The following is a 22,953-nucleotide window of genomic DNA, read 5'->3' on the forward strand; positions in this document are numbered from 1 at the left end:
CTTGCCTTGCACGGCTCTCCCCTTTGGATGCCTCAGAACAAGGCCACTCGGCAAGAGGGGAACCACACTGTTTGGGCAGCTCGGTGTTCTCTGAGAAGCACAGGGTGAAATGCAGTGCGTGTGACCCCTGCAATGGCACCTCCTGTCCATTCAGTGCCACACATCTCCCCTGTTCTTGGTCCTTCTCTTTCCAGCGTTTTTCTCACCAAGCCACTGTTTTCGAATCAAGAATGCAATAAACCTGGGGGACTTGTGTGATGCAAGCAGCAGCCTGGGCAGCTGGGCCTGCTTTGGGCCCATAGCACCCCAGCGGTGTAGGCCCAGCACAAACCCCATTGGCCTTCTCCTCTCTCTGCTACATCAAAAAGTTAGTGGGCTGGAGGGATGGTTGTTCTGACCACTTCTTGGGCCATGCTGAGCCACCTGTACCTGGTGTGTGGGGAGGTACATGGTCAGCTCCGAGGGATCTGCCTTTGCTTGCATGTATTCCAGAGTTGCAGCAGTGAAATCTCAGCCCATTTTGACCTGGATGACCACAGGGTTGCTGGGTGCGCGCAGCTGTGTCCATTCCTGGGGTAGGTGAGGGAGTGACCGTTTCCGTGCCAAAATCTGCTGCTCCTGACAGTGACCTCCCTGGAGCAAACAGCAGTGGAGTCAGTCGATCAACCCTTGGAGCTGCTCTCATGGAGGTAAGTGCTGCTGTTCCTGACAGGTCCGTAGGAAATGAGCCTGGAGGCAGCTGCTGGCTTTGAGCAGGTGAGTTTCCCACTATCAAGTGCCATTTAAAAGATACATAAAAACATTCTTGCACCTGCTACTCTCTTAGTATGCCCGTATGCCGCTGGGCAGTGGTTCTGGTAAGAAAGGTGGTGTTGCTTCCCCAAAGCTTATTGCTTCCCAGTGCTAGCAAGAAGTGCTACAGTGTATCCTACGGCACCAGAGTCTTGCAGACAGCGAGGTGCCAGAAAAATGTTTTATTCGGTGTCTGTAGTGAACAATAGCTTTTCCGGGAGAGCCATCTTCCCAGGTGGGTTTTTTTTTTTTTAAGTGTTTTTCTGGAAATGTGAATGAAACAAAGGAAACACCCAACAATGCCCTGAGCAGCTGGATATTCTGCTACTATTTTGCTTTCTGAGAGTAAAAGTTAGATGAAAGTGTTAGGCAATACCTGTGCAATGGCAGCTTGCAGTGATTTGAGCAGTCGCTGTGGCTGGAAAGAAGGTTCTGCTGACAGGTAGAAGGAGAAAATAACTAGAAAGAGCACATGGAACTCTGAAATGCTACTGCCCCTTCTGGTCCATGGATCAGGAGTGCCTTGTGCTCCTGCCCCGGGGCAAGGTGTGCTGTTCATGACCCATGTGTCTGTTGGGGGACAAGACCGTCAGTCTTGGCTGCTGCACCTGTGTTTGTGTAGCGATGTAAAGACTTTTACCCCTTTTAATTTAGGGGTGGCTGCTTTTTAGGGTGGATGATATTGCTGGTTGAAAGTTCGGTTACTTGACACTCAGTTACAAGTGTAAAAGCAGTCGTTTAAACAAAGTGAACAGTAACAAATACGCTAATTTAAATGTGGATGGTGTTAATGAACACTTAATGTGCAAAGTTAAAAAAGTGAAAAGCAAAACGCAATGGGTGTGATGGACTTGCTCTTTTGAAGTCACCTTCAAGCTATGAAGAATTGAGATTAAAATAAGCGGGGTCTGGGGAAACAGGGCAGTTCAGAAGAACTTGTCCCGCTCTAGGTGAGAGTCTCAGGTTTTGTTCTTGCCTGGCCCATGAAGCCAAATACCTGAGAAAGGGCCTCTTACAGCCTATTCTGGAAGTGAGAGATATGACCTAAATGCAGAATTATCAGTGGTGAAGCATGCTGTGGTTCAGTCCCTGACCACAGAAACACCTCAGTTCTCTGAATTGTTCGCATCTCGTGGACCGGGGTCCATGTGACTGTCCATCTGCTGTCTCTATCAGTATTCAGCAACCTCTCTGTTCACCCCCCTTCAAATGGGGACACAGTGGTGAGGAGCAGGTCCTCTCCTGAATCACTTTTCCTCTAGGCAGGGAGCTTGTGGTGGCTGCAGCATTTCAGCTGCTAAGGTGAGAAAGAACAAAGCACTCTGACAGATCTTGGCTGAATTGCAGGTAGTGAGGAAAACATTTGTTTTCCTACCTGCCTGTCTTGACTTTGGGAATTCCATCTCTGCTAGTACTGATGTTATAGCCATAATATAGCCGTTTCTGGAATATCCTCCTCCTGGGTGAAACACCTGAGCCGGAGGTGGAAAGGGAAGGTGAGTACAAGTGGAGAAAGGGTTAGTGAAGGCCACAAGGGCTGTGAGTGCTTACTGGTAGGCCAGCTGAGGAATAGGTAGCAGAGGAATGCCAGTGCTTTGCAGGTACCTGCTGATATCATGATGGGGTGGAAAAAGAGCAGCAAAAGCAAGTTGGCCATTGCCTACGGCCCTCATCACAGGTCCCACTTTTTCCAAAGGGTATCTGAAATGCACCCTCTCTTCACCCAAAAAACAGATGAGAATTAAAGAAGGAGAACAAGCTGTGCCAGGTGGTACCTCCAGGTAAGGGAGGACCCTGAGCTCCACATGACAACAGCTGCAGGGCTGTAAGCTTCCATTTTGAGTCCCAGAGAATGATTTTTGACTGAGTTTTTTGTTTCATTGTCTTTATAGCACCTGCAAGAGAGTGTAAAGCACGCTGCAAATTAATTAGGGTTTTGCAGAAACAGTCAGGGCAGGAAATTCCTCTAAGTGACTTAACATTTTTCTGGGTTTTTTACAGGTTTATGTAGCATGCTTGGCCCATTTACCTTGCAGTACCTTATACTGGCTCAAAAACCGGACCTTATACTGGCACAAAACCTGTACCTTGTGCTGGCACACATGCACGCCGGCCAAACAGAGAAAAGAAATAAAGATAACGAGGATTTAAGCGCCTTTATTGCTGATTTTTGCCATTGGTAGGTGCCTTGGGGCTGTCTGCTTCCCCGCTGGCGAGAGGGGGGTGACGGTGCATCTGCAGCGGGAGGAGAGGCGGCTGCCGCCATTGTTTTAAGTGAAAAAAAGGCCCCGTTCGGGCGGGAAGGGGCAACGCCGCCGCCACGCGGGGGGTCTGCCCGGGCGGGATTCGCTCCCCACTCCTCCGTTCCCTTCCCTTCCCGCTGCGCCGCCGTCCCGCGGGTCCGGGGGCGCGGCCCCTTTAAGGGCCTTTCACCGCGGGCAGTTGGGGGGGTCACGCGCGGCCGCGGCGGGAGGGGGCGCGCGGGCGTGCGCGAGCCAGCGGCGGCGGCACGAGGAGGGCGGGGCCGGCGGGCAGGGGGCGGGGCGGCGCGCGCGGGCGGGCGGGATTATTATGGGCTGTGGGCGCCGCCGCCGCTGAGGGGGAGCAGCAAGATGGAGCTGTCTGCAGTGGGGGAGCGCGTCTTCGCCGCCGAGTCCATCATCAAGCGCCGCATCCGAAAGGTGAGGGGCCGCCCCGAGTGGGGCCACGGGACCCCCTGCCCCGCTCCTCGCTGCCGGGCCGCTCCGCTGGCCCGACCGCCGGCCCCCCGCCTCAACATCTCCCCCCCCCTCCCCCCCATTTTCTCCCCCGTGTGTTGCAGGGGCGCATCGAGTACCTGGTGAAATGGAAAGGCTGGGCCATCAAGTGAGTGCATCCCGCCCGGGCTGCGGGGGTGGGGGGCATTGGCTGGGGCAGAATGTGATGGGGGCGGGGGGGAGGGTGTCCCTGTGTACAGCTCCGGAGGGATTTGGGCGCTAACTCCTTCGCTTGTCCTCCCCGCTGCTCCCGCCCCGGCAGGTACAGCACCTGGGAACCCGAGGAGAACATCCTGGACTCCCGCCTCATCGCCGCCTTCGAGCAGAAGTGAGTGCTCATCCCCCGCCCCAGGCTGGGGGGGCTGCAGCAGCAGGTTTGGCTTTGGGTGGGCGAGCGGGAAAGAGTGTCCAGGCTCTCCTTGTTTCTTTTTTATCTTTTTTTTTTTCCTTTTTCTTTTTTATTTTTTTAAATCAAACTTGTATACTTCTGTTTCTCCTTTGGGAAAAGTTTTAACTTCTTGACAAATTTGACTCCCTAAAGGGAACGAGAGCGTGAGCTGTACGGGCCCAAGAAGAGAGGACCTAAACCTAAAACTTTTCTGCTGAAGGTAACTCTTATTTAAATAACTTGGGCCTAGCCAAATGTCTCTCAAACCTTTCCGGTGCATGCCCTTGGAAGGACTGGACTTTCAAGTGACTTGTGCCTGATGCCTGGCTCTGGGAGCGCGGGGAAAACCGACAGGAAAGGGGGAGGGTGGGCAGAGGCACAGAAGCGTGTGACGGGAGAGCGAGTGTGCGTGCGACGGGTGCCTCAGCAGGACGATCGGCACACGCAGATGTGCATGGTGAGGCTGCAATCTCTTTTTCCAATATCCTCTCTCTCTCACGGCCTTCTGCTGCCGCAGTGGAGAGCTAGCCAGCCCTGCTCCCTGTTCCTTCAGCAGCCTGTTCCATCCAGCCCATGCTCTGCAACTTAGCAGCACGCTGAGCGGTCAGGCAGCTGAGGCGGGAATCCCGCTGCCACTTGTACTCCTCTGGTTGTGCTTCAGGATGTAGGTGCTCCATAGGAGTTTCATGAAGGGTTCATGTTTTGATCTATAAACTGCAGGCTTGTTTTGCATTTGAGGAGGGCAGAAGGGGGTGGGTGAGGAGGAGGAGGTGGAGTGTTTTACCTCTGCATAGGATGGCAGCTGAAGTTTCCAGTTCTCCTCTTATAGACTTAACATCTCTGCAAGAAGATGTTGTCATAGCATCTCTGCTCCCTTGCAACGAGGAGCAAGGAAGATAGTCCCTAGTGCAGGCCCTCCCTGTATTTTTTTACTTTCTCTTCTTAAAAGCACCAGTAGCTGTGTGACTGCTATGCGAGCTTTGTGTATTTATTAGTTTACAGACAAAGCACCTTGCTCTACTCCTCTCTTCCCCCCTTTTCCTCTCCAACTGTCACAATCTCAGACTTCAAATGAGCATAGAAGGAACACAGCCTTGTATAGTTCAGACAGATGAGCAAGTCCACAGCTTCCCTGGTTTCATTCTGCTATAAAGCCCTGGAACAGCCGGTGTGGACCCTGTGGTAAGGCATCGCTATCACCAAGTCATTCTGTGGCTTTGGGCAACTCATTTAGCCTTTGTGTGTGTTTCCCCATCTGTGAAACAGGTTAATACTTTCCTTTGCCTGGCAGCAGTAGGAGCTTTACTCAAGTCAGCGCAGCACTTTTAACTGCATGAGCACTGGAAAGAGGAGTGAGGGGGTAGGGTGTCACCTCTTCTTTGCTTTGAGAGGATATAATGAAGCACACAGAAGAAATGCAGGAACAGGCATATTCTGATGCTCTTCATAAAACCCATGAGACTGTGGTAGTCCTCGGAAAGTCCTGCTGATGGAACTGTCCTTCTCCCTCATTGCCTGTTTTTCTGCTTACAGTGTTCTGCGTCTGCAGACTGAGAATTACAAACGTATCTGATACGTACTAGCTCTTATGCTATATTCAGGGAAACCAGACTAGTTGGCTTTTCTCTTTCTGGCAGTCATGCATTAAATGTAACCCTTGTGTTTAGATTTCCAACAATGCAGAGGAACACTTAAAGGGAAACCACCAGTTTAAAATAGTTCTCTGCCTGAATTAAAAAATACTGATATTTGTAAGACCTGACACTGTTCAGAGCTGTAGAGAAATGATTATGCTATGTGTAATCAGTTTCTTTTATTTTTGATTCTGAATGTGATACGGCAAAATCCATTGCCATATTACTCATTTAAAAAAAAAAATCAATCATTTTCACTCATCTAAAAAACCAAAACCAACCCCCAAACGCAAAACCCACTCATTGCTTCTCTTCTCCCCTTGCTCTTTAAAACCCCCCTAAACTCGGAACCTGAATTATTCAACAGTATCCTTTGAATCACGTTGGTGACACGTTTCTGTGGCACGTCTTCCTTCTGCCAACTCCTCAAACAGTAATGAAAACCTGTAGGTTTGTGGAGCTGGCTCACTATTTTGTAGAAGGTGGATCGTGATGGAGGAGCAAGATTAACTCTCGTGAAGGCTGGTGCCACGTTGTGGGAGAGGCTGGCAGGGCAGAGCGCTTCCACTGCCACTTGGTTTGCACCTCTGGGAAACAGAGCTGGCGGAACTGTTAATGCTCTGACTTGCTCTTCCTCTGTGACTTCGGATCCTACCCTAAAAATAACACCCCAGGCCAGGCAGCAAGAAGTAACTCTATCTCAGCCAGCCCTATCTGAACTTGTTTGCGCTCCATTCAGGCAAACCACAATCAACACAGCTGTGGGTAGAATTGTGACAGAGACACTGTCACATGGTTTGCATCCCTCGTCAGTCCTTCTGACCCACTGAAGGTGCACGTTTGACCTCTGCCAGCCCCGCAGCACCGGTGCTGATATGGGAGGAGTGGGACTGCCTCACGCATCGCTAACAGTGTTTTCAGTTCTTTCAGCTGCAGAATCTCTCGCCAGTGAGAATTTCGGAAGCGAGGGAAGAAATTTGATTCTTGTATCCCAGAGGGAGTATTTGGAGTTGGCAGTTAGAACAATATTCTTTTTGATCTGTTAACTGAACAGATTAGATCTGGTTGCAATGATTTTTAAGCAGAAGTCTGGCCTAGGACCGCTTTGGTAGACTAATCTGCCCTGAACTTGGTGGCTCGCTAGGATTTTTCATGTGCTTAAACTTAGGCTTCTGAGTCTCCGGGATGGCATCAAAATAAGTGCCCTGAAACGCTGCTCAGTCCCTTGGGTTGTGTGGGTGTTTTAGCTTGCAGTTGGGGCTCGGTTTATCCTGGGATTAGTTCTCAAAAGTTGCAGATAGGCACCCAGAGGGATTTGCAGAAAGCATTCCAGCAGGTTAGTGGCCCGCGCCTTTGGAAAAGCTTTGAAAAGCTGCATCTTTGGCCACCTGCTGCCTTTGTAAGCCAGGCTCCTGTTTCTAACACTTGCCCTTTCGATCAGACTGCACAGGCAAATTACAGTCCAGATTTTGTAAGATCACTGTCAAGATGGCCAATGTTGAAAGCAACCCCTGCAAACTTGAACTGCAGAGTTTTGGGCAGGAAGTGGGTCTTTATCCTCTGCATACTAGGGGCAAACTTTCCCACAGCTGAGATCAGGCTTGGCGGGAGGTTGTAATTCTTGGGAGGCTGCTGGTATGCTGCAGCCTTGTGCTGAGCGGTGGGAAGTCGAGTCCTTGGTCTGAAAGAGGCAGCACTGTACGTAAGGCTCTTACCTTACTACTTAGGTGTCTGGCAGAAGTCATCCTTGAGGACAGGCCCTTAGGCTGCAGGTCAGAGTGGAAGCTGGTGTGAGGTTAGAAAGAGGTACAGCACATGCTGGAGTGATCTTCCTCCTCTTCTTTTCCTGCTCAATTTGCTCTTTTTATTTTGCTTTTCCCTAGGCACTCTGCTGTGCAGAATGCAAAACTCACCAACTCATCTAATAAAGTCAAGCAAGTGCTGTTCAGAGACAGAGCCTGATCTGCAAGCTCAGTGGGTGGCTGGCAAAGACCCTTAGTTGGGCTGGCCATAAATACTAAGGGGACAAGGGTGGAGAAGGTTAATGGGAAGGAAGAAGTAAGGGAGAACAGAGTAAAGGAGATTCTTAGTGGGAGAGTGGGGGAAGAAGGGGCTGAGCAGCGTGGTGCTCTGTCACTTTGCCCTTTCTTGAACTCTAAAGTTGGAATTGGGTTTCTTTTGATCTCCTCCCTGTTCGTAAATTATCCCCGAGCGGTTTGAAAACAAACCATTCCCCTTTGTAGCATTTTGTTCCCCATCCAGAGGGAAACTTTAGTTTATGGCAGTGTTGCTTGGGAGAACTGTGCTATGAACTGGCTTGCTTTTGCCTTGTCACTTGGAAGACTGCAGAAGAAAGAGGGTGATAAAAAGGCAGAATGGCAGCCAAAAAGGGGAAAGAAGAGCTCTTGCGAATGCTGTTTGGAGCAAGGACTGTGGGAATGCAGGTGGAGAATAAAAGACAAAGCAGACCCAGTAATTTATGAGAGAATTGTGCTGCTATGGTGCAGCAGCACTACTGGAATTTGCTTGATTTTGAAACAATTAACTAGAAATCCATTTTGCCTTACAAGATCTTTGTTTTGGTTTGTTTTTTTTTTTCTTCCAAATTGGAGAGATTTGATACAAATCAGGTAAGAGAGGCCTTTCTAAGCACATGTCTGTGTATGTGCTTGTGTGTCTCAGTGTGTTAAGGGAATAAATGAACAAATATGCTTTCTGGGCCTCAAGGGACATTTATTCAGAAATAGTAGGGAATGGGGGAGATACACTAGTTCCCGGGGCAATGAGGGAGAGCTGTACAAGATAAATAAAGGTGATACGTATCCCAGAAGGGAAGAGGGGGAAGGGAAGCAATCCTAGCAATTGGCTTGCTCTCGTGACAGAGCACTGCAGCAAGCTTCCAGAAGCTGCATCCTGATGTAGGCTGAGCTGTAAGCAGAAAGTGAATTACTTTGTATACATGCTGAGTACCTCTTCAGCGGTGAGCACATCCTGCGGGTGAAAACAGCAAAACCCAGAGACCTAGCTTCCATTTGGAAGACTTGTGAGCAAAGTAGAAAACTGTGGTGACACAGCTGAAAGGATTGAATGGGTTTGTTTTTTCCAAGACCTTATGCTCATATGGCTTGTGAGTGTGATCGAGAAATGGATCCGTAGCAGGGAGAAGTGTGCTTCCAATAGATAAAACTGAATGCTGAATCTTCTCCAAATCTGAGGTAGCAAGTTACTTAATGTAAAGTTGGAAGCAGGGGAAGGAGAGCCCAGAAAATGTGCTGTCCTCTGCAGTGAAGGGATGAGTTTGCATAGTTGATGTCTGAATAAACCTGATCCTGTGCTTCACAAGTGAGAGGGCTCTGGGGGTTGGTCTTAGATAACACATCTGATACTATTTTTCTTGAAACCTTACCTGGAAAAACAATCTCGAGGTAAGCTGAATATTTGCATCTTGCTCTTTGGAACTTGCATTGAAGCTTGTCGCTGGGGATAGTAGTGTAGCACCAGGGGAGGACTGTTGGGTCCCAACTTATCCTCTCTCTTAATATTATCTGGCCAAAGGTATTGATGCCGCTTGCAGTCTACCTGGAGACTACTGAAACTGGAATTTAATAAATGCAGACAGCTGAAACACAAGTTAGAAGCAGCTTCGGCCTTGAGGAAGTGCCCCAGAAGTAACTGGAAATGCAGATACATAGCAAGTTAAGGAGACCTAGTGGTTCTGGCACACTGGAGAAGCCCCAGCCCTGCACCAGGGCTCTGCACTAGCTGCTGTGCAAGCGCAAAACCAAGACAGGTCTCTGTCAAAACAGGACAAGAGCTGATTAATGTGCACAGGCAGAGAAAGTAAAATCAGCAGGACTGTGGAAGTGGCCAGGCTGTGACCATCCCAGCATCATAACTTCATTTGATGTGATTGATGGGAAGCTTTGCTGAAGAATTTTGGGGTGTCCAAGGAAACTGAGGGTGTTTGTGACTGCTTCCCCCTCCCCTGTGAGAAGCTGCCTTCTTTCCCATGGGTAATGGATGGCGGTACTGATGGAAGGTGGCAATTAGATTTGACTTGGAGCAGAATGGCACAGAGGGGGCAGAACTCACTCCAAGGCATGATTACAGGGTATGGAATTAATCTGAAAGATGTGCAGTGTTGGCAGCAAGAGAGGCCCTGAAAGATACCTGTGTCTATCTGCTGAAGCTGTAGATGAAGGATTTTCACTAGTGCATCTGTCTGCACCCTCTGCCTGGCTTTCCTGTCCTGCATTTGTGTTACACTTTGCTCTCAGCTGAGCAGTGGTAAATTGGTGAGAAGCCCAAAGCACAAGAGCAGCAATGCTAGAAGGGCTAGCTGTGATGGGGAAGGGGAGGGAAAAGAATAAATTTGTTAATTCAGGCTATGCTGATATGTAATGTCAGAAAGCAAACTGTAGCTTGTCCTTGTGTCTGCCATCTGCTTCAGAGGGACGTGTGAGGAGAGGGAGCAAGCACAGCCTGTGCCTGTGACCTCCTGACAGGATCTGCGGTGTCTCCAAGTTATGTATTGATGAGATGGGATGGGGAGAGTTGTTGCGTGGCCTGGGGAGTTCATCTGCTGCTGCTGCTGGGCTCCAGCCTGTAGGATGCCTGCAACAGGAACTGTGTCTAATTATTTTCTCAACAGTTTGGGCCATGGAGCAATGTGCAAGGCTGAACAAAGAGAAACTAGTTGGACACTGGGATTCTTCCTGCTATGGCAGGATGTGTTTGGGTTTGTGTGTGCTGGGAACACTTCCCTCTAGCTAGGTGGAAACAGCCCTGTTTCTTAATGTGGAGAGTGTCTGTGCCTGCCTTGGCAGTTGTGTCATCTTGTCCCTATTTCTTTGTCAGTCGGCTAACGCAGAGATCCTGGTCTGGGTGAGCCTTCAGTCTGTGTTTTTATGTACAGCTCAAGAAGGAGGCTTCATTTTTGCAACTGTTTTAAAGCCAGGATACAAGGTAGTACTGAAGGCCACGATCATCCAGCATTAGCCAGAGAGGAACAAAATGTCTTCACGTCTCTGTTCTCAGCTAGTTTGGGATCTTCTGCGGTTCCCATAGGGATCTTGGTGGGAGAAGAGGGGCACTGGGTAACAGCAAAGCTCTGAGCTGTGGGGCCAGGGCTTTGAGCTTTTTGTGCAGGGGCTGGCTGGGCCCCTCGCTTAGATCTGTTAGATCCCGGCCTTTACACACACATTTTTTTCCCTGGGCGTTTCTCTGGTAGGAGGCACAGCCTGCAGGGTGACAAAGGAGATGGAGTTGAGTGCTAAGCTCTTAGCTGGCAAGAAGCCATCCCGATCTTGGCGTGTGCAAGGGGCAACGGGATGGAAAAGTTAGGGAGGAAAAGCAGCTGTTGTCTTCCAGCACTGCAGTTCTTGCTGTGCCCACGAGGTGGGGGAAGCTGCTCACTGGATGGGAAATCGCAGGGGGGCTCTCCTGTCTCCTCCAGGCCTTTGTGACTTCTACCTATCACCACTGCTGAGAGGGAATATGGAAGCAGGCTGATTTGGGCCAGTAGCAGGGTGCAGGTGGGAGGCTGAGCTCTAAAAGCAACAGTGCTCTGGTGGGGTGTGATGTAAGAATGCACTCTGGGTTTCCATGCCCACAGGGTCTTCAGGTCATACAGCACCAGCTTACCAATGAAACTGTTGTTCCTGCTGCCAGAAAATGTTCCTGTCTCTGGTACATGAACCAGGGCAGGTTTTGGAACTGTCTCCAAGCACCAGAAGAGCTTAAAAGTCTTGTTCCCCTGGCCTGGCTCTTGGGGAGAGCTGGCACAGCACAGCTGAACTAGTGCTGTTCCTGCTCTGATTCAGTATTAGGTTTTAAACAAGTGTGGTGTTTAAAGGGACAAGACAATCTCTTCTTTGGAGATGCAGTTAAAACTTGACTTGAATTCCAACTGGCCTAATCTCTGGCTTTAAACACTGGACCTTGCTCGACAGCACAGTAAGGATGAATGACTTGCTTGTGGCCCTAATTAGAAATGAGCTTCAGATCTCTGCATTTCTGGTGTTTAACTAAGACAACTCCATCAGACCACTCTCACATGCCTCCATCTTTGTTCCTCAAGACCCCCTTCTACCGTGCTTTCCAGAGATGATTCTGGCTGTGGGAGGAGAAGAGGAAACTGAGCGCATTACTCTTCCTCTCTAGTACTCATGTTATACAAGATACAATCCCCAGTCTTGGGACTAGTATGTAATTTTGAGTGCTAACTCAGCACTAACAGCCCCAGTTTCTAGGAGGATGCTGGCTTGTTTGTCTGACAGTGGAGGGTTGTGTACGTTTGCTGGCGATGACCTGGGGGGCCTTGGAGACCACTGACTGTAACCGTGAAACATGCCTGGGGAATTGGCAGTTTCTCCCTGGGGAAAGCACATGTCTACAGGAGCACAGTTTAGGGAGACATCAGCTGCCTGAAAAGGATATAGACAGTGCCTCGTGCCTACCTGGGGGCTGTGCCGTAGCTATCAGTAGCCTGTAGGTGTGTACCCATGCTTATCATTAATGTTGGATATCAATGTGACATAGCATTGCTGGTGAGTGCTTGGCCTCAGGTAAGCAATGCCTGGTTTGAGATTTGGCTGCACCTAGGCTGCCTCTCTGACCCTGTTTGTTTTCTTTCTCCCCACCACTGCAGGCTCGGGCCCAAGCGGAGGCCCTCCACATTGGGGATGTACACTTTTCTGTCAAGCCTGGTTCTAGTACCTCCTCTCCCAAGCTCCACTCCAGTGCTGCGGTGCACCGGCTCAAGAAAGACATCCGGCGATGCCACCGCATGTCCCGGCGCCCCCTGCCCCGTCCAGATCCCCAGAACAGCGGGAGCATGGGTGGTGGGGCTGGCATTCGTCCTCCCGTCTCCCCCTTCTCGGAGACCGTCCGCATCATCAACCGTAAGGTGAAACCCCGCGAGCCCAAACGCAGCCGCATCATCCTCAACCTCAAAGTCATTGACAAAGGTGGGAAGCCAGCCAATGGGACCGGGGGCCTGGCTCGGCCCAAGATTCCGTCCCGAAACCGTGTCATTGGCAAGAGCAAAAAGTTCAGCGAGAGCGTCCTCCGCACCCAGATCCGCCACATGAAGTTTGGCACCTTTTCCCTCTACAATAAGCCGTCTGCTGCGCCTACCCCCTCTTTGGAGGGCAAGGGGGAGGCAGAAGGCTCCCAGGCAGCCTCCTGTGGGCTCATTATGGGCTCCACCCCCTATGATGCTCCCAGCTCCAGCTCCTCTGGCTGCCCATCACCCGCTCCCCACTCCTCCTCTGACCCAGATGATTCCCCTCCAAAGCTGCTCCCCGAGACCCTCAGCCCAGCCATCCCCGACTGGCGTGAGTCGGAGGTCCTTGACCTCTCAATCCCACCCGAGTCGGCTGCCACCAGCAAGCGTTCTCCCTCAGGAGGGTGCAGCGGGGGGCAGACGCCCTCCTTGTCTCTCTCCTCTTCTGACCCAGAGCAGGAGGCCGGCGACTGGCGTCCTGAGATGTCCCCTTGCTCAAACGTGGTGGTCACGGATGTCACCAGCAACCTCCTCACCGTAACCATCAAGGAGTTCTGTAACGCAGAGGATTTTGAGAAGGTGGCGGCGGGTGGTGGTGGAGGAGGCAGCAAGTGAGCGGCCAGGTCCTCCCACTCGAGGGGCGCGGGGGGAGCTCTACCTGCGAGAAGTCGTGGTGTGAATGGCTGTCCTTAGTTCTCTCCTTCTCCCCTTGGCTGTCCCTCTGCCCTCACTGCCACCCTTCCTCCTTTCCTCCTGCCCACTTTCTCTTGCCTGGAGGCTGGAGCGTGTCAGTGGGGGAGCACCCCCTGTTCCTGGGTGTTAGTGCCGCTGGGAGGAGGCAGGGAGGGTTGTGGTGGGGCTGGGGAGTGATTGTTTGTCCTTGAATGTGGTGTTGTCCAACAGGCGGTGGAGCCTTTGGGACTGAGGGATGGGTGAGCATGTGTCTGTGTGCCTGTGCAGGTGGTGAGGAAGGTGCTGCTCTTCCTCATTACCCTTCCATCTTTGACAAAACTGAAGGGGAGCTCCAGACCCTTGAGGGAAGGATGTAAGAGGATTGGAGCCCTTGCCCATGTCCTCCAAATCTTCTCCCACAATGTGCATGCAGTCTCTTCCATTCCTATGTTTCCCCCTTGCCATGAGTACGATCCTGCCATCCTTTCCCCTCTTGGCCTGTGGCCTGGATCTGCCCTCTCCTCTACTGTCCTCATGGCAGTTGCTGATCCAGATGCCCCCAGAGTGAGGGGAAGAAGGGCAGGTGAAGTGTCATGCCTGGAAGGTGCTTGAGACAAAGCTGGGGCGGTAGGGGTGCCCCATGCAGCGTATACCCCATATTGGCTTCTCCTTTCCTTTGACTATTGGTGCTACCTTGGCAGTTGTATGGGTGCTTTCAGGTGCCCTAGTCCCTCCCCTTCTCCCGCATTTTCCAGCTTGCTCAGCTCTGCAGGAGAAAGGGAAGAAAAGAGAAGAGGAGTCTGCTTCCGGCCCAGATCTTCCTCCTGATGTTCATCACTTGCACTTGATCAGGGGAGAGGGCATGAAATGCCCTTCCCTGGCCTTTCTGTGGTGGAAGTGGGAGTGGGCTGTGCATCCACCATTCAGTTTGGGGGAAGATGACGCCAACAGCACGATGCTGCCCCAGCCAGGTGAGGCTGGTCTCCTGCCTTGTGCGTAAGCTTCCCCCGACCCTCTTTGCTTCCTCTTGCTCCCTCCAAAGGAGGGAGGGGCGGATGCTAAGGCAGGTCATTTGCTCTTCCTGCTTCCTTTTGCTTCTCCTGCTCTCCCCTCCCTGTGGTGGGTGGCCTGGAAGAGGTTTCCCCTCTTGTCTTTTCAGCATCTGAAACAGCCCTTACAACTGTCAACCAAAGGTGCTCATAAAAAATACCCGTCTCTCTCACACCATATGCATGTGTGCTGGGATCTCTTTCCCAAAGCTCCTGTGAGCTGATCTAGAAATTCCTTCTCTTCACCCCTAGCAAGTAGGAGGGAGCAAGACCACAGCTTGCTGTTCTTTGCCCAAGCTCCCTCTTTCCTGACCACCTTTGTTCACATCCAAAATAAGCTCTTTTTTACCTGCCGTTTCTGGCTTGCTCTGTTTCTGTGTGGGTCCTAAGCTTCACGGTGAGATGCCGTTCCTTTGCTCTCTACTTCCCTCTACTCTCACAGGACTCGGCCTGTAGGGGCAAGGAAAAGAGGTGCTGTTCAATCAGTGGGAGAACCTCACCCTTTCATCCCTGTCCCTGGATGGGGCAAAGGGGTGTCACTTCCACATAACGTGCTGTAGAGGTGAAAAGGGTGGAAATATTCCCCATGCCAGGGCTCATTTACTTACAGACCTACCTTGGGTGGGTAAACACAATTGGAATTGGCCCCTCTGGTGCTTTCACACAAGGATGCTCAGGAGCTGCTGGCTTCAAGGAGTGCTCTCATGTGGAGTAGCGATTTTGTGGTTGCAGTGATCTGAGGGTAGAAGGGAGGCAATTTGTGGGAGGGAAGTAATATTTGTCTGCCCAAGGGACATCGTCAGAATGGTAGAGGGATAGACCGGCTTCTGACCTTAATTAGGGCTTCTGTGCCCAGAGCTTGTCTATTCCCTTCCTCCAGTGCCTGGGTTGGTGTAATAAAATCTTTGCTGTCCTCCCTACAAACCTTGTCTCACAGCAGGTGGCATTTCAAGCTGTGGGTCACCGTGATTTTACAGCAGTTGCGGTTGGGTGTCTGTGCAGACAGTCCGAGGGGGATTCCAGGTGCTGTTAGCACCACCCTTTGTACACCTCTTTCTTTTTCTTTCCTTGATTAAAGAGCATAGTGGACTCTTTGGGGATGTGCTTTCGTTCACAGCTAAAGCTAGGGGCAGGGAGAAAGAGACTTCCCTGATCCATTCACCAAGCTAAGGCTTCCTATAACTTGTTGGACTTGTGTGCGTGTCTGTATTAATACCTGCTTGTATTTTTCGTGGGGGTTGGGGTTTTGGTTTTTGGCTTTTTTGTTTGTTTGTTTGGGGTTTTTTTCATCTTTCCTGTGCCTGGCACACCCAAGGATCCCTTATTTTAGCATAGCCTATCCATTTGACTGCAGCTTCAAAGATGAGCAGTTTGTAGGCATAGGGAAAAGCTCTTTCTTAGAAAAATAGCGAGGAGGTTCTTCTCTTTTTCCTCTCCCTTCTGAACAAGAACTAATCTGTGGCTGCAAGATAAGAGGAGCTGCTTTGTGGGGTGGATGCAAACCAGCCAGTCACTTTAGGTTGTTAAGTTACTGTTTGGTGTGTATGTGGTGATGTGTTTTGTTTCGTGGTATCAAGGTTCTGAAAAAATATCGAAGCGTTTAAGTGGGAGATAAAAGGGAACTTTAATAGGAAACTCTTGATGTGTTTTGGCCAAGATGTGTTGCTTGGCAGAATTCTTTTCCCCAGTGTCTCTTGTATGGTGTTCTTTGGGGGCAAGGGGCAGGAATTGTTTAATTGAAGGGGTTTTGCCTTTCTCCAGAGTGACAAAGCAAGGGAACTGTCTGTGAAGAGGAAAACAGTGGGTCATTGTAGGGATGCTCCGCAAGGACTTTCTTCGTGCAGTGAGGAAATGAGAGGACTTGTTGCAGCAGAGAACTTGTGCAGTAGATCCTCTGTGGAGGAAGAAGGGAGTATGATCCGGCTTGCAGACACAACTCACCTGCTTGTGTGACAAATCCCTCCCTGGGTGGGTCACCAGGTGGGAACCAAACCCTGAACCTCTGGATCCGAAATGAGGATCCTGTGCTGTTTTGAGTTAGAGGTTTGCTAACTTGAATGCAGCAGCAACCTCAAGTTCCCTCAGGTGGACAAGACACTTGAGGCTGACTAACCCTACCTTCGTATTCACGTGGGTGATGCTCCTCCTTCTGAATTTTTGCCCTTGCTCCTTATGGTGGAGATGGGAAAGAAGATTCATCCATGCCTTTTAAAAAGGGCATGGAATTGAGGGAGGAGTTTATTTGAAAGTATCCCCTTCCCTTCCCAATAACCCCTAGAAAAAAACCCAACAAAAACAGGGAAGTATTCTCTGTGTCTGTGCCATGTTTGTTCTCGTTGTCGTGTTTTTAGAGGAGATTTTATGATGGAGTGGAAAAAGTGAAATGATTAGTTTTGCATAAAAAAAGAAAAGTTTTAAAAAAAATTTCTACAGGGAGAGAGCGAGAGAGAGTTTAAAAATGAATAATAAATGCAGTGATTGCACAAATTGTAGTGGTATTAGATGGTCCTTAGGGAAAAGAGTATTTTGTAGTATCGAAGCATGTATGTCTGGGATGGTGTTTGGCTTGCTTGAACTGGAGGGAAAGGCATTCTAGGACTAAGCAGCGATCTCTGAGCTGAAAAGGCAAGTTGCATGTTGGAGGAACCCTGTCTACAAACCTTTCCCGTCCTTGCCTCCCAAGTGTTGGAGTGACTTCCCTTCCCTCCCATACCTCTCCTGTGAGCTAAGGTGGAGTCTCCAAGTGGTTTTCTGGCCGAGCGGCCCTCAGAAATGGCCAATCACGTTCTGCCAGAATGTGAATCGGGCCATCAACATGGAAACAGTTGACTTACTTTGCATGCACAGCAAGCTGCTAAGATTTGGGGTTGGCATGTACTTTTCCTGCCAAGTTGCTGTCTCTTCTCTTTTCTGTCCCCTGTATCCAAGCAGAATTAATCACGGTGGGCTTATTTCCTGGGAAGCAGATATGCCTCCCCTCTGTAGGGTCTCTTAGCTTCTTCCAGCATCAGGTGGGGAGTGGCATTTTTCTGTATAGAATTCACCACATCAGGACAGAGAATGGAGTCCCATTGGTATCTAGTCCAGTGTCTCTTCTCCAACAGTGGCTGGATCTTCAGAAGTAGATGAGAGAGCTGCCTTGTGTGCTCTGAAGGTGTTGCTGAGTGAGGTGTACCCTCTTCTTGAGGCCAGCAAGTGTTGGAAGTCTTTGGGATGGGGAGGGGAGATGAACACCCTGATGGGACTCTGCTCAAGTAGGGCAACCTTCTGCTTCAGCTTCCTGCAGGGTGGCGGAGCAGAGTTGCCCGAACGTTCCTTCAGAGCGAAAGGGAACTCTTGTGTGCTGGCTTCCTCATCCAGGATGTCTGCTGGGTGTTCATCTGGTGTGTGGGAGTGCCTGGAGGAAGAAGGAAGCTACCAGATGTTGGTGTCTGAACAGAAGGTGGCAGGCAGGGACATTTGGACAGCTTTTCTTCTCTGGACTTCTCTGGACTTCTCTGGTGCCCTGGGCTTTGCAGTGGCGGATGACAGATGTCTTGATGCCTCCCATAGCCTGGGCTAGTTCTGGGAACTTCTCTCTTTGCCTATTGAGCTCTGTCAGTGCTTCCCACAGCTTTTTACTTGGAGCAGCAGCCTCCTGTCTTGTGCCCTCTTCTCACTGAGCAGAGTGGGACTGGGGAGGCGTGAAGCTAATGAGATACAAGCTCCTTTCGGGATGGAAAACAGAAATAGTGTGGTGAGCAGACCCAGCTGTGGTGAGCCTCTGCTTAATTTCTGTTTTCAAAAGAGAAAGGGAGCATTTCTCTGGGTCTCCCCTTACTGAAGTTCCCAGGGAGATTTTATGAAATAAAAAAAAAAAAAAAGAAAAAACCACAGTTATGCTTTTTACCAGGTAGGAGCTGTCTCTGAGCTGAGTCTTCCTAGGGATTTCACTCCCTTCTCCAGCCCCTCTTTGTAGAGGAGGCTTTGGCAGCTCCCAGTGTTTGGAGATGATCACCTTCCTGGGGACCTCCTGGCAGAAGGAGGTTGCCATGCTGAAGGATGGTTTCCTGAGACCCTCACACTTTTGCCAATTCCAGGTCATGGCATTGGTGGGGCTGCTCAGGAGCCAGGTCCTTCTTACCAGGGGGGTGTAACAAACCTGGAGTGCGTGTTTGGCTAAGTGCTTATTTTTCCCTTTGCCTCTCTCCCCACTTTCTGACAAGACTTTTTCCTCCTTGCCTGGCGCATCCTTTTACTCCAATGTCGCTTGCTTTTGCTGCATTTTTCAATTGCCCAATAATCACGCAAGAGCTGGGACCTTATTTACTTTTTATATATAAATATATGAATATAAAAGAAACCTCCCTCTCCCCTCTTTCTCCCCTGTGCGCAGCCTTCCTAATTTCCGCTCTGAAGGTGGTCTGCTGTAAAGGGTTAGTTTGAGGTCAGGGATTTGGTGTCTCCTGGGTTCTGTTCCTTCTTGGTTTGCCATGGCCTTTCTCTCAGCTGTGTCACTGCTCTGTGTCTCTGTCTCCCTCATGGGAAGGGGATGGGGGTGGAGGGGGCCATCCTGCTGAGGGTGCTGGCAGCCCAACTCTCGAGGCATTTGCACAGAGACGGAGTGCTGAGCATTGCTTCAGAAATCCCCCACTCCCTGTCCGTGCTTCCTTCCCCAGGTAACTCCAGGAAGTATCTTCATTTCACCAATGCTTTGGGGTTGAGCAAATAAGTGTCTTTATTTTCTTTTTTACTTACATTTTTTATGTCCTTCCCCAGAGTGCAATGTGTGTGATTTCTTTTTGGGGGGTGTAGATGGGAGGAGATGTTGGAGTCTGTCTCCGTCCTCACCTTGGCCTTTCCGTCCTCTGCTCCTTTCCCATTTCAGCGTTGCCCTCTGTCAGACTGGTGTGGTCAGAGGCATTTGCACCCTTGTCTGTGCAGTGTCAGCCTTGGCACCAGAAGCTTCGTGTGTGTTCTGCGTGGTGCATCTGAGATGCCCTGTGTTCCACCTGCCTCACCTGTAAGGATGTGGCAGGGCCCTGAGTTCTTCTTTCTTCCTTTCTCTAAATTTTTCCTTCCAGGAGTGAAGGGAGATATAGTCAGTTCCCCTTCCTGGGGTGGTGGGCCGTCTCTGGCAGCTCTTCTGTCCCTTCCAGCTTCTCTGTGGTGGGAAATTATGTTTCCAGGGCCATCCAAAAGCACAGTACTTGGAGTGAGGGTCCTTCTACTCCAGGTAAGTGCTGTGCTTTGAGCTGGCTCTCTCCAGGCACTGGTAGATGGCACTGTGATGGAGGAATGGGGATACCCTCTGCCCTCCTGGGCTGAGCAGAGCTGGGAAGGGGACAGCAAGCACCATGCTGTGGCACAGGGAAAAGTCAGGTGACAGAAGAGCAGCAAGATGCAGTCAGGGTGATGCCACCTTCAGCAGTGGCTCAGAAAATGTATCTGGTGGGAGGGAAGGGCCATGTTTGGGACATGCAGACAAAGTGTTAATTCCCACTGCAGGGCCTTGGTTCCTCATTCCTTGCTCAGCTGAGTACTTAGAGCTCACACTAAACCTCTGGAATGCAGTTGGGTGGGTCAAAACACTTGGTGGGGCTTCAGGGCCTCATAGGACTAGTGGGGCCCATTTATGCTCCTGAGCAGCCCCTCAGCTGCTCTTCAGGTTGGTTGCTCTTCAGCTGCTTGGAAGGAGCCTGCTGGTTCTGGCCCCCAACTGCAAAGGGGGACGGAGTCTTAGGTCAAATTCTCAAACAGAACAAAAAAATTAATCATTGTGATGACTTTTTTTAGAAAAGAGTTGTCATGCCTGCTCCTCCCCCAAGCAAATCAACTTTGTGTGCTGTCCTCCCTCCTCTCCTCTGCCATTAAGCCTCGTATGCTCCCAAAGAATAGAGGAGACTCTCTATTTTGGGATTTTTTTTTCCCCCGTTTGTTTTCTTTTTGCAAAGAAAGTTGTCTGCTGGTGGTGAAGGACAGGGGCCTGCCTCATCTGTTCCTTCCTTTCACCTTCCCCTGTGCCAAGCTTAGGCTCAACTCCTGCAGATTCCTGCAAACACTGAACTTGGAGTAGGCGAGTAACCCCACTGAGTTCTGTGGTACTTGGGTGCTTCAGATTCTGCCTGTGCTTGAGCTTTGGCAGCATCAGAGCCCTGTCCTTTCTCTTGGAGAAGGTCAGCCCTGACTCATAAGAGTGCTGATAGTTCTGGTGCAACCCATTTCTCTCTTCATTTCCCCTCACTTGGCATACAAAGTGAAGGTGGTAATTTTTTTTTAATTTAAGATAAACCTAAATATGTATCTTGTAATTTTTTTTATTTTGAAAAAATGCATTTAAGGATTGTGCACGGATGAATTGTATATCTATATATTATTTTTTTTGTCTTGCAATTTTCATTTTAAATATAGTGTTTGTTTTGTTTTGTTTTTTAATCCAGTTCCCAGCTGGCTAAACTCTGTCTAGAGTGGATGGGTGGGAGGCATAGCCATTGGAGGGGTGATTGAATCACCACTTCCCTTGGTGCTTCCCACAAGAAAATGGTTTGCTCCAGGTTTGGGGGTGGGGGTTGTGCTAATTACTCTTGTATTCTTGTACATTTTGTTCTTTCTGCTGCTCTTGAATATTGTATCAATGCCAGAAATGGGGAGTTAAAAATTAAAACAAAAAATTAACCCCAATAAATTGTTACATTCCAAACTCTGTTATTGTTTCCTTGGGTGGGCTGTGACCTGTGGAGTGGGGAGCAGGGGTGCTGAAACAGCTGCCCTGAGCCAGCAGGGATCAGCTCTGCAGTCAAACACAAACACACTTGGTACCTTCCTGGGCACTGTGCATCAGTCCTGGTCTGAGTCTTTGGATGTTTCTGGACACAGAGAAGCTCTGACAAAAGTCAAGAGAATTCTGGAATGTTAAGGGAATAGGGAGCACTTCACGAAGGCCAAGATGTAGCAAGCCCTGCTTCCAAAATGCTTTGGAGAATCTCCCATGGGTGTCCCACATCCTTTTCTTTTAAAAATGAAATTAGATCCGAGTACAACCTAGCACTTGGTGGCTAAAAATTGCTTTAGGCTTTTCCAAACTCCAGACTGTGTGCTTAAGCGCAATGTATGACATGCTAATTTAGGAAATATGGTGAAAAATACTCTCCCTGTGTGTAATTGAAGCCCCACATTCACTCCGTTAGCCTCCAGCACACAGCAGCTGCATAAAAAGGCTACAGTAAACCTTCAGGTGGGGAAGTGCTGGTGGTGGAGATGCGACAGGCTTTGGGCAGCGATGCTTTTCAGGCAGGTGGGAGAGAAGAGCAGGAAGGTAGCACTTCTGGGTGCTGGAAAAGGGCAGTGTTTGGGCTCAGCTGTGGGGTGTCACCAGCTGGCTCCAACCCAAATACCCTCAGGGCTGCCCTTTAGAATAGTGTGATCTGGTCTCCCCCCGGATGGAAGAGATAGGGCTGAGCTAGGGCTTCCTGAGGGAGAGTTGCTTTAGATACTTCTGCAGTGTCTGAGGTTTGGAAAGCTACAGGAGAGCCCTCTCCAGTGGCGAAGTGTCTTGGCTGGCTGGGAGCAGGGAACACTGCCCACCAAAGCCAAGCACAGCCAAGGTGTGCTATTTGTGTCACAACACCAGGCTCACCTTGCCTCTGCCGCGTGCCAAAACGCCCATGAGGCTGGCACTCCCTCCCTTGTCCCAGCACCCTGGTTTTGTTCAGAGGCCAGTGGGCTTTTGGCTCGATTCGAGAACAGCCAAGGAAGCCACCTCTGACCCATACTTTCCGGAGTAGGACGAAGGCTGGAGAGGCAGATTCCAGCCTGGCTGGACACATCCAACGAGGTCCTGCACCAATGTGCTGGTGCAGGTAGGCCATGTAACCAGGGCAAGGTGATGTGAGTCACATCTGCAGGGCTGAGAGACCTGGAAATGAGAGAAATCAGGATTTCCATACTATATAGAGTCTGCAGATCCCCAGGCAAGATGGACTGAAGGCTCCTGGTCTAAGGAGACTGGAGCTGGGTCCATGGAGTGGCAGCAGCAGAAGAGCCCTTTTATGTCATTAGGGTGGCCCTGGGAGGGAATCCCCCACCCCAGAGGCATGAGGTTACCCTCCCCTGGGAAAAGGCTCTCCCCTTTCCTCACACCGACCACTTTGCTGACCTGAGCATCCTGAATGGGCCAGGATTTCACTCTGACTAGGGTGGGGCTGCCTTGTTCCTGCAAGGAGGGTTGGATGGGGGCAGCCTCAGAGCAGCAGGTGTCCTTTCCCTCATGCCAGCAGTCCATCCTAAATCTCCCTCTCACACAGGGGCCACAGCGGGGCAGCCCCTTGTTCTGCCTTGCCCTGTGAGCAGCCACCCCTTGGGAACAGCTGCCAGCCCCAGACTTAATTAGATGGAACAAAATCCCTTAGTAGCTCGCTCCCCGTCCCTCTGGGCTGAATCCATGAGTTCTTGTTAAATCCAGCTTCTGTCACCAATCCCGTTCAAAACAGGGCTCCCCAAACCCTGGCATTGCCTTCCTCCAGCCTGTCACCTGCTGGAGGGCAGGGTTTCAGCAGCACTGTGTCCTGGCCCATCCAGCACCTCTGAATTGTTATTCATGGGACAGGGAGGTTGCTCTGGCTACTCACCAGTCTGAGTCATCACCCCTTGTGAAAATCTATTTTTGCCACCTCTTTTA

The 22,953-nt window shown here is 50.4% G+C and overlaps 1 protein-coding gene across 2 annotated transcripts; it reads left to right on the top strand.

The window, feature by feature from the left end:
- Positions 1-3,354: 3,354 nt before the first annotated feature.
- On the top strand, positions 3,355-20,976 carry CBX6 (chromobox 6). Of its 2 annotated transcripts, none has more exons than XM_051784235.1 (5): positions 3,355-3,473; positions 3,614-3,657; positions 3,811-3,876; positions 4,090-4,156; positions 12,220-20,976. In XM_051784235.1, exons 1-5 carry the CDS (start codon positions 3,405-3,407, stop codon positions 13,189-13,191), a joined length of 1,218 nt encoding a protein of 405 aa, XP_051640195.1. In that variant the 5' UTR covers positions 3,355-3,404; the 3' UTR covers positions 13,192-20,976. The 2 variants fall into 2 exon arrangements, with proteins under 2 accessions (XP_051640195.1, XP_051640196.1); XM_051784236.1 differs by having other exon boundaries at positions 12,274-20,976.
- Positions 20,977-22,953: the final 1,977 nt, after the last annotated feature.

This window comes from Manacus candei, unplaced genomic scaffold (genome assembly GCF_025592945.1).
Source record: "Manacus candei isolate 608988 ecotype Guabito, Panama unplaced genomic scaffold, ASM2559294v1 h1tg000018l, whole genome shotgun sequence".
Classification (NCBI taxonomy): Eukaryota; Metazoa; Chordata; class Aves; order Passeriformes; family Pipridae; genus Manacus; species Manacus candei.

Bases quoted from the DNA above. Each gene is read 5' to 3' on its own strand.
- CBX6 (XM_051784235.1), top strand. From the start codon at position 3,405: ATGGAGCTGTCTGCAGTGGGGGAGCGCGTCTTCGCCGCCGAGTCCATC. The intron at 3,474-3,613 runs GTGAGGGGCCGC...CGTGTGTTGCAG, and splicing joins TCAAGCGCCGCATCCGAAAG to GGGCGCATCGAGTACCTGGT. The intron at 4,157-12,219 runs GTAACTCTTATT...CCACCACTGCAG, and splicing joins CTAAAACTTTTCTGCTGAAG to GCTCGGGCCCAAGCGGAGGC.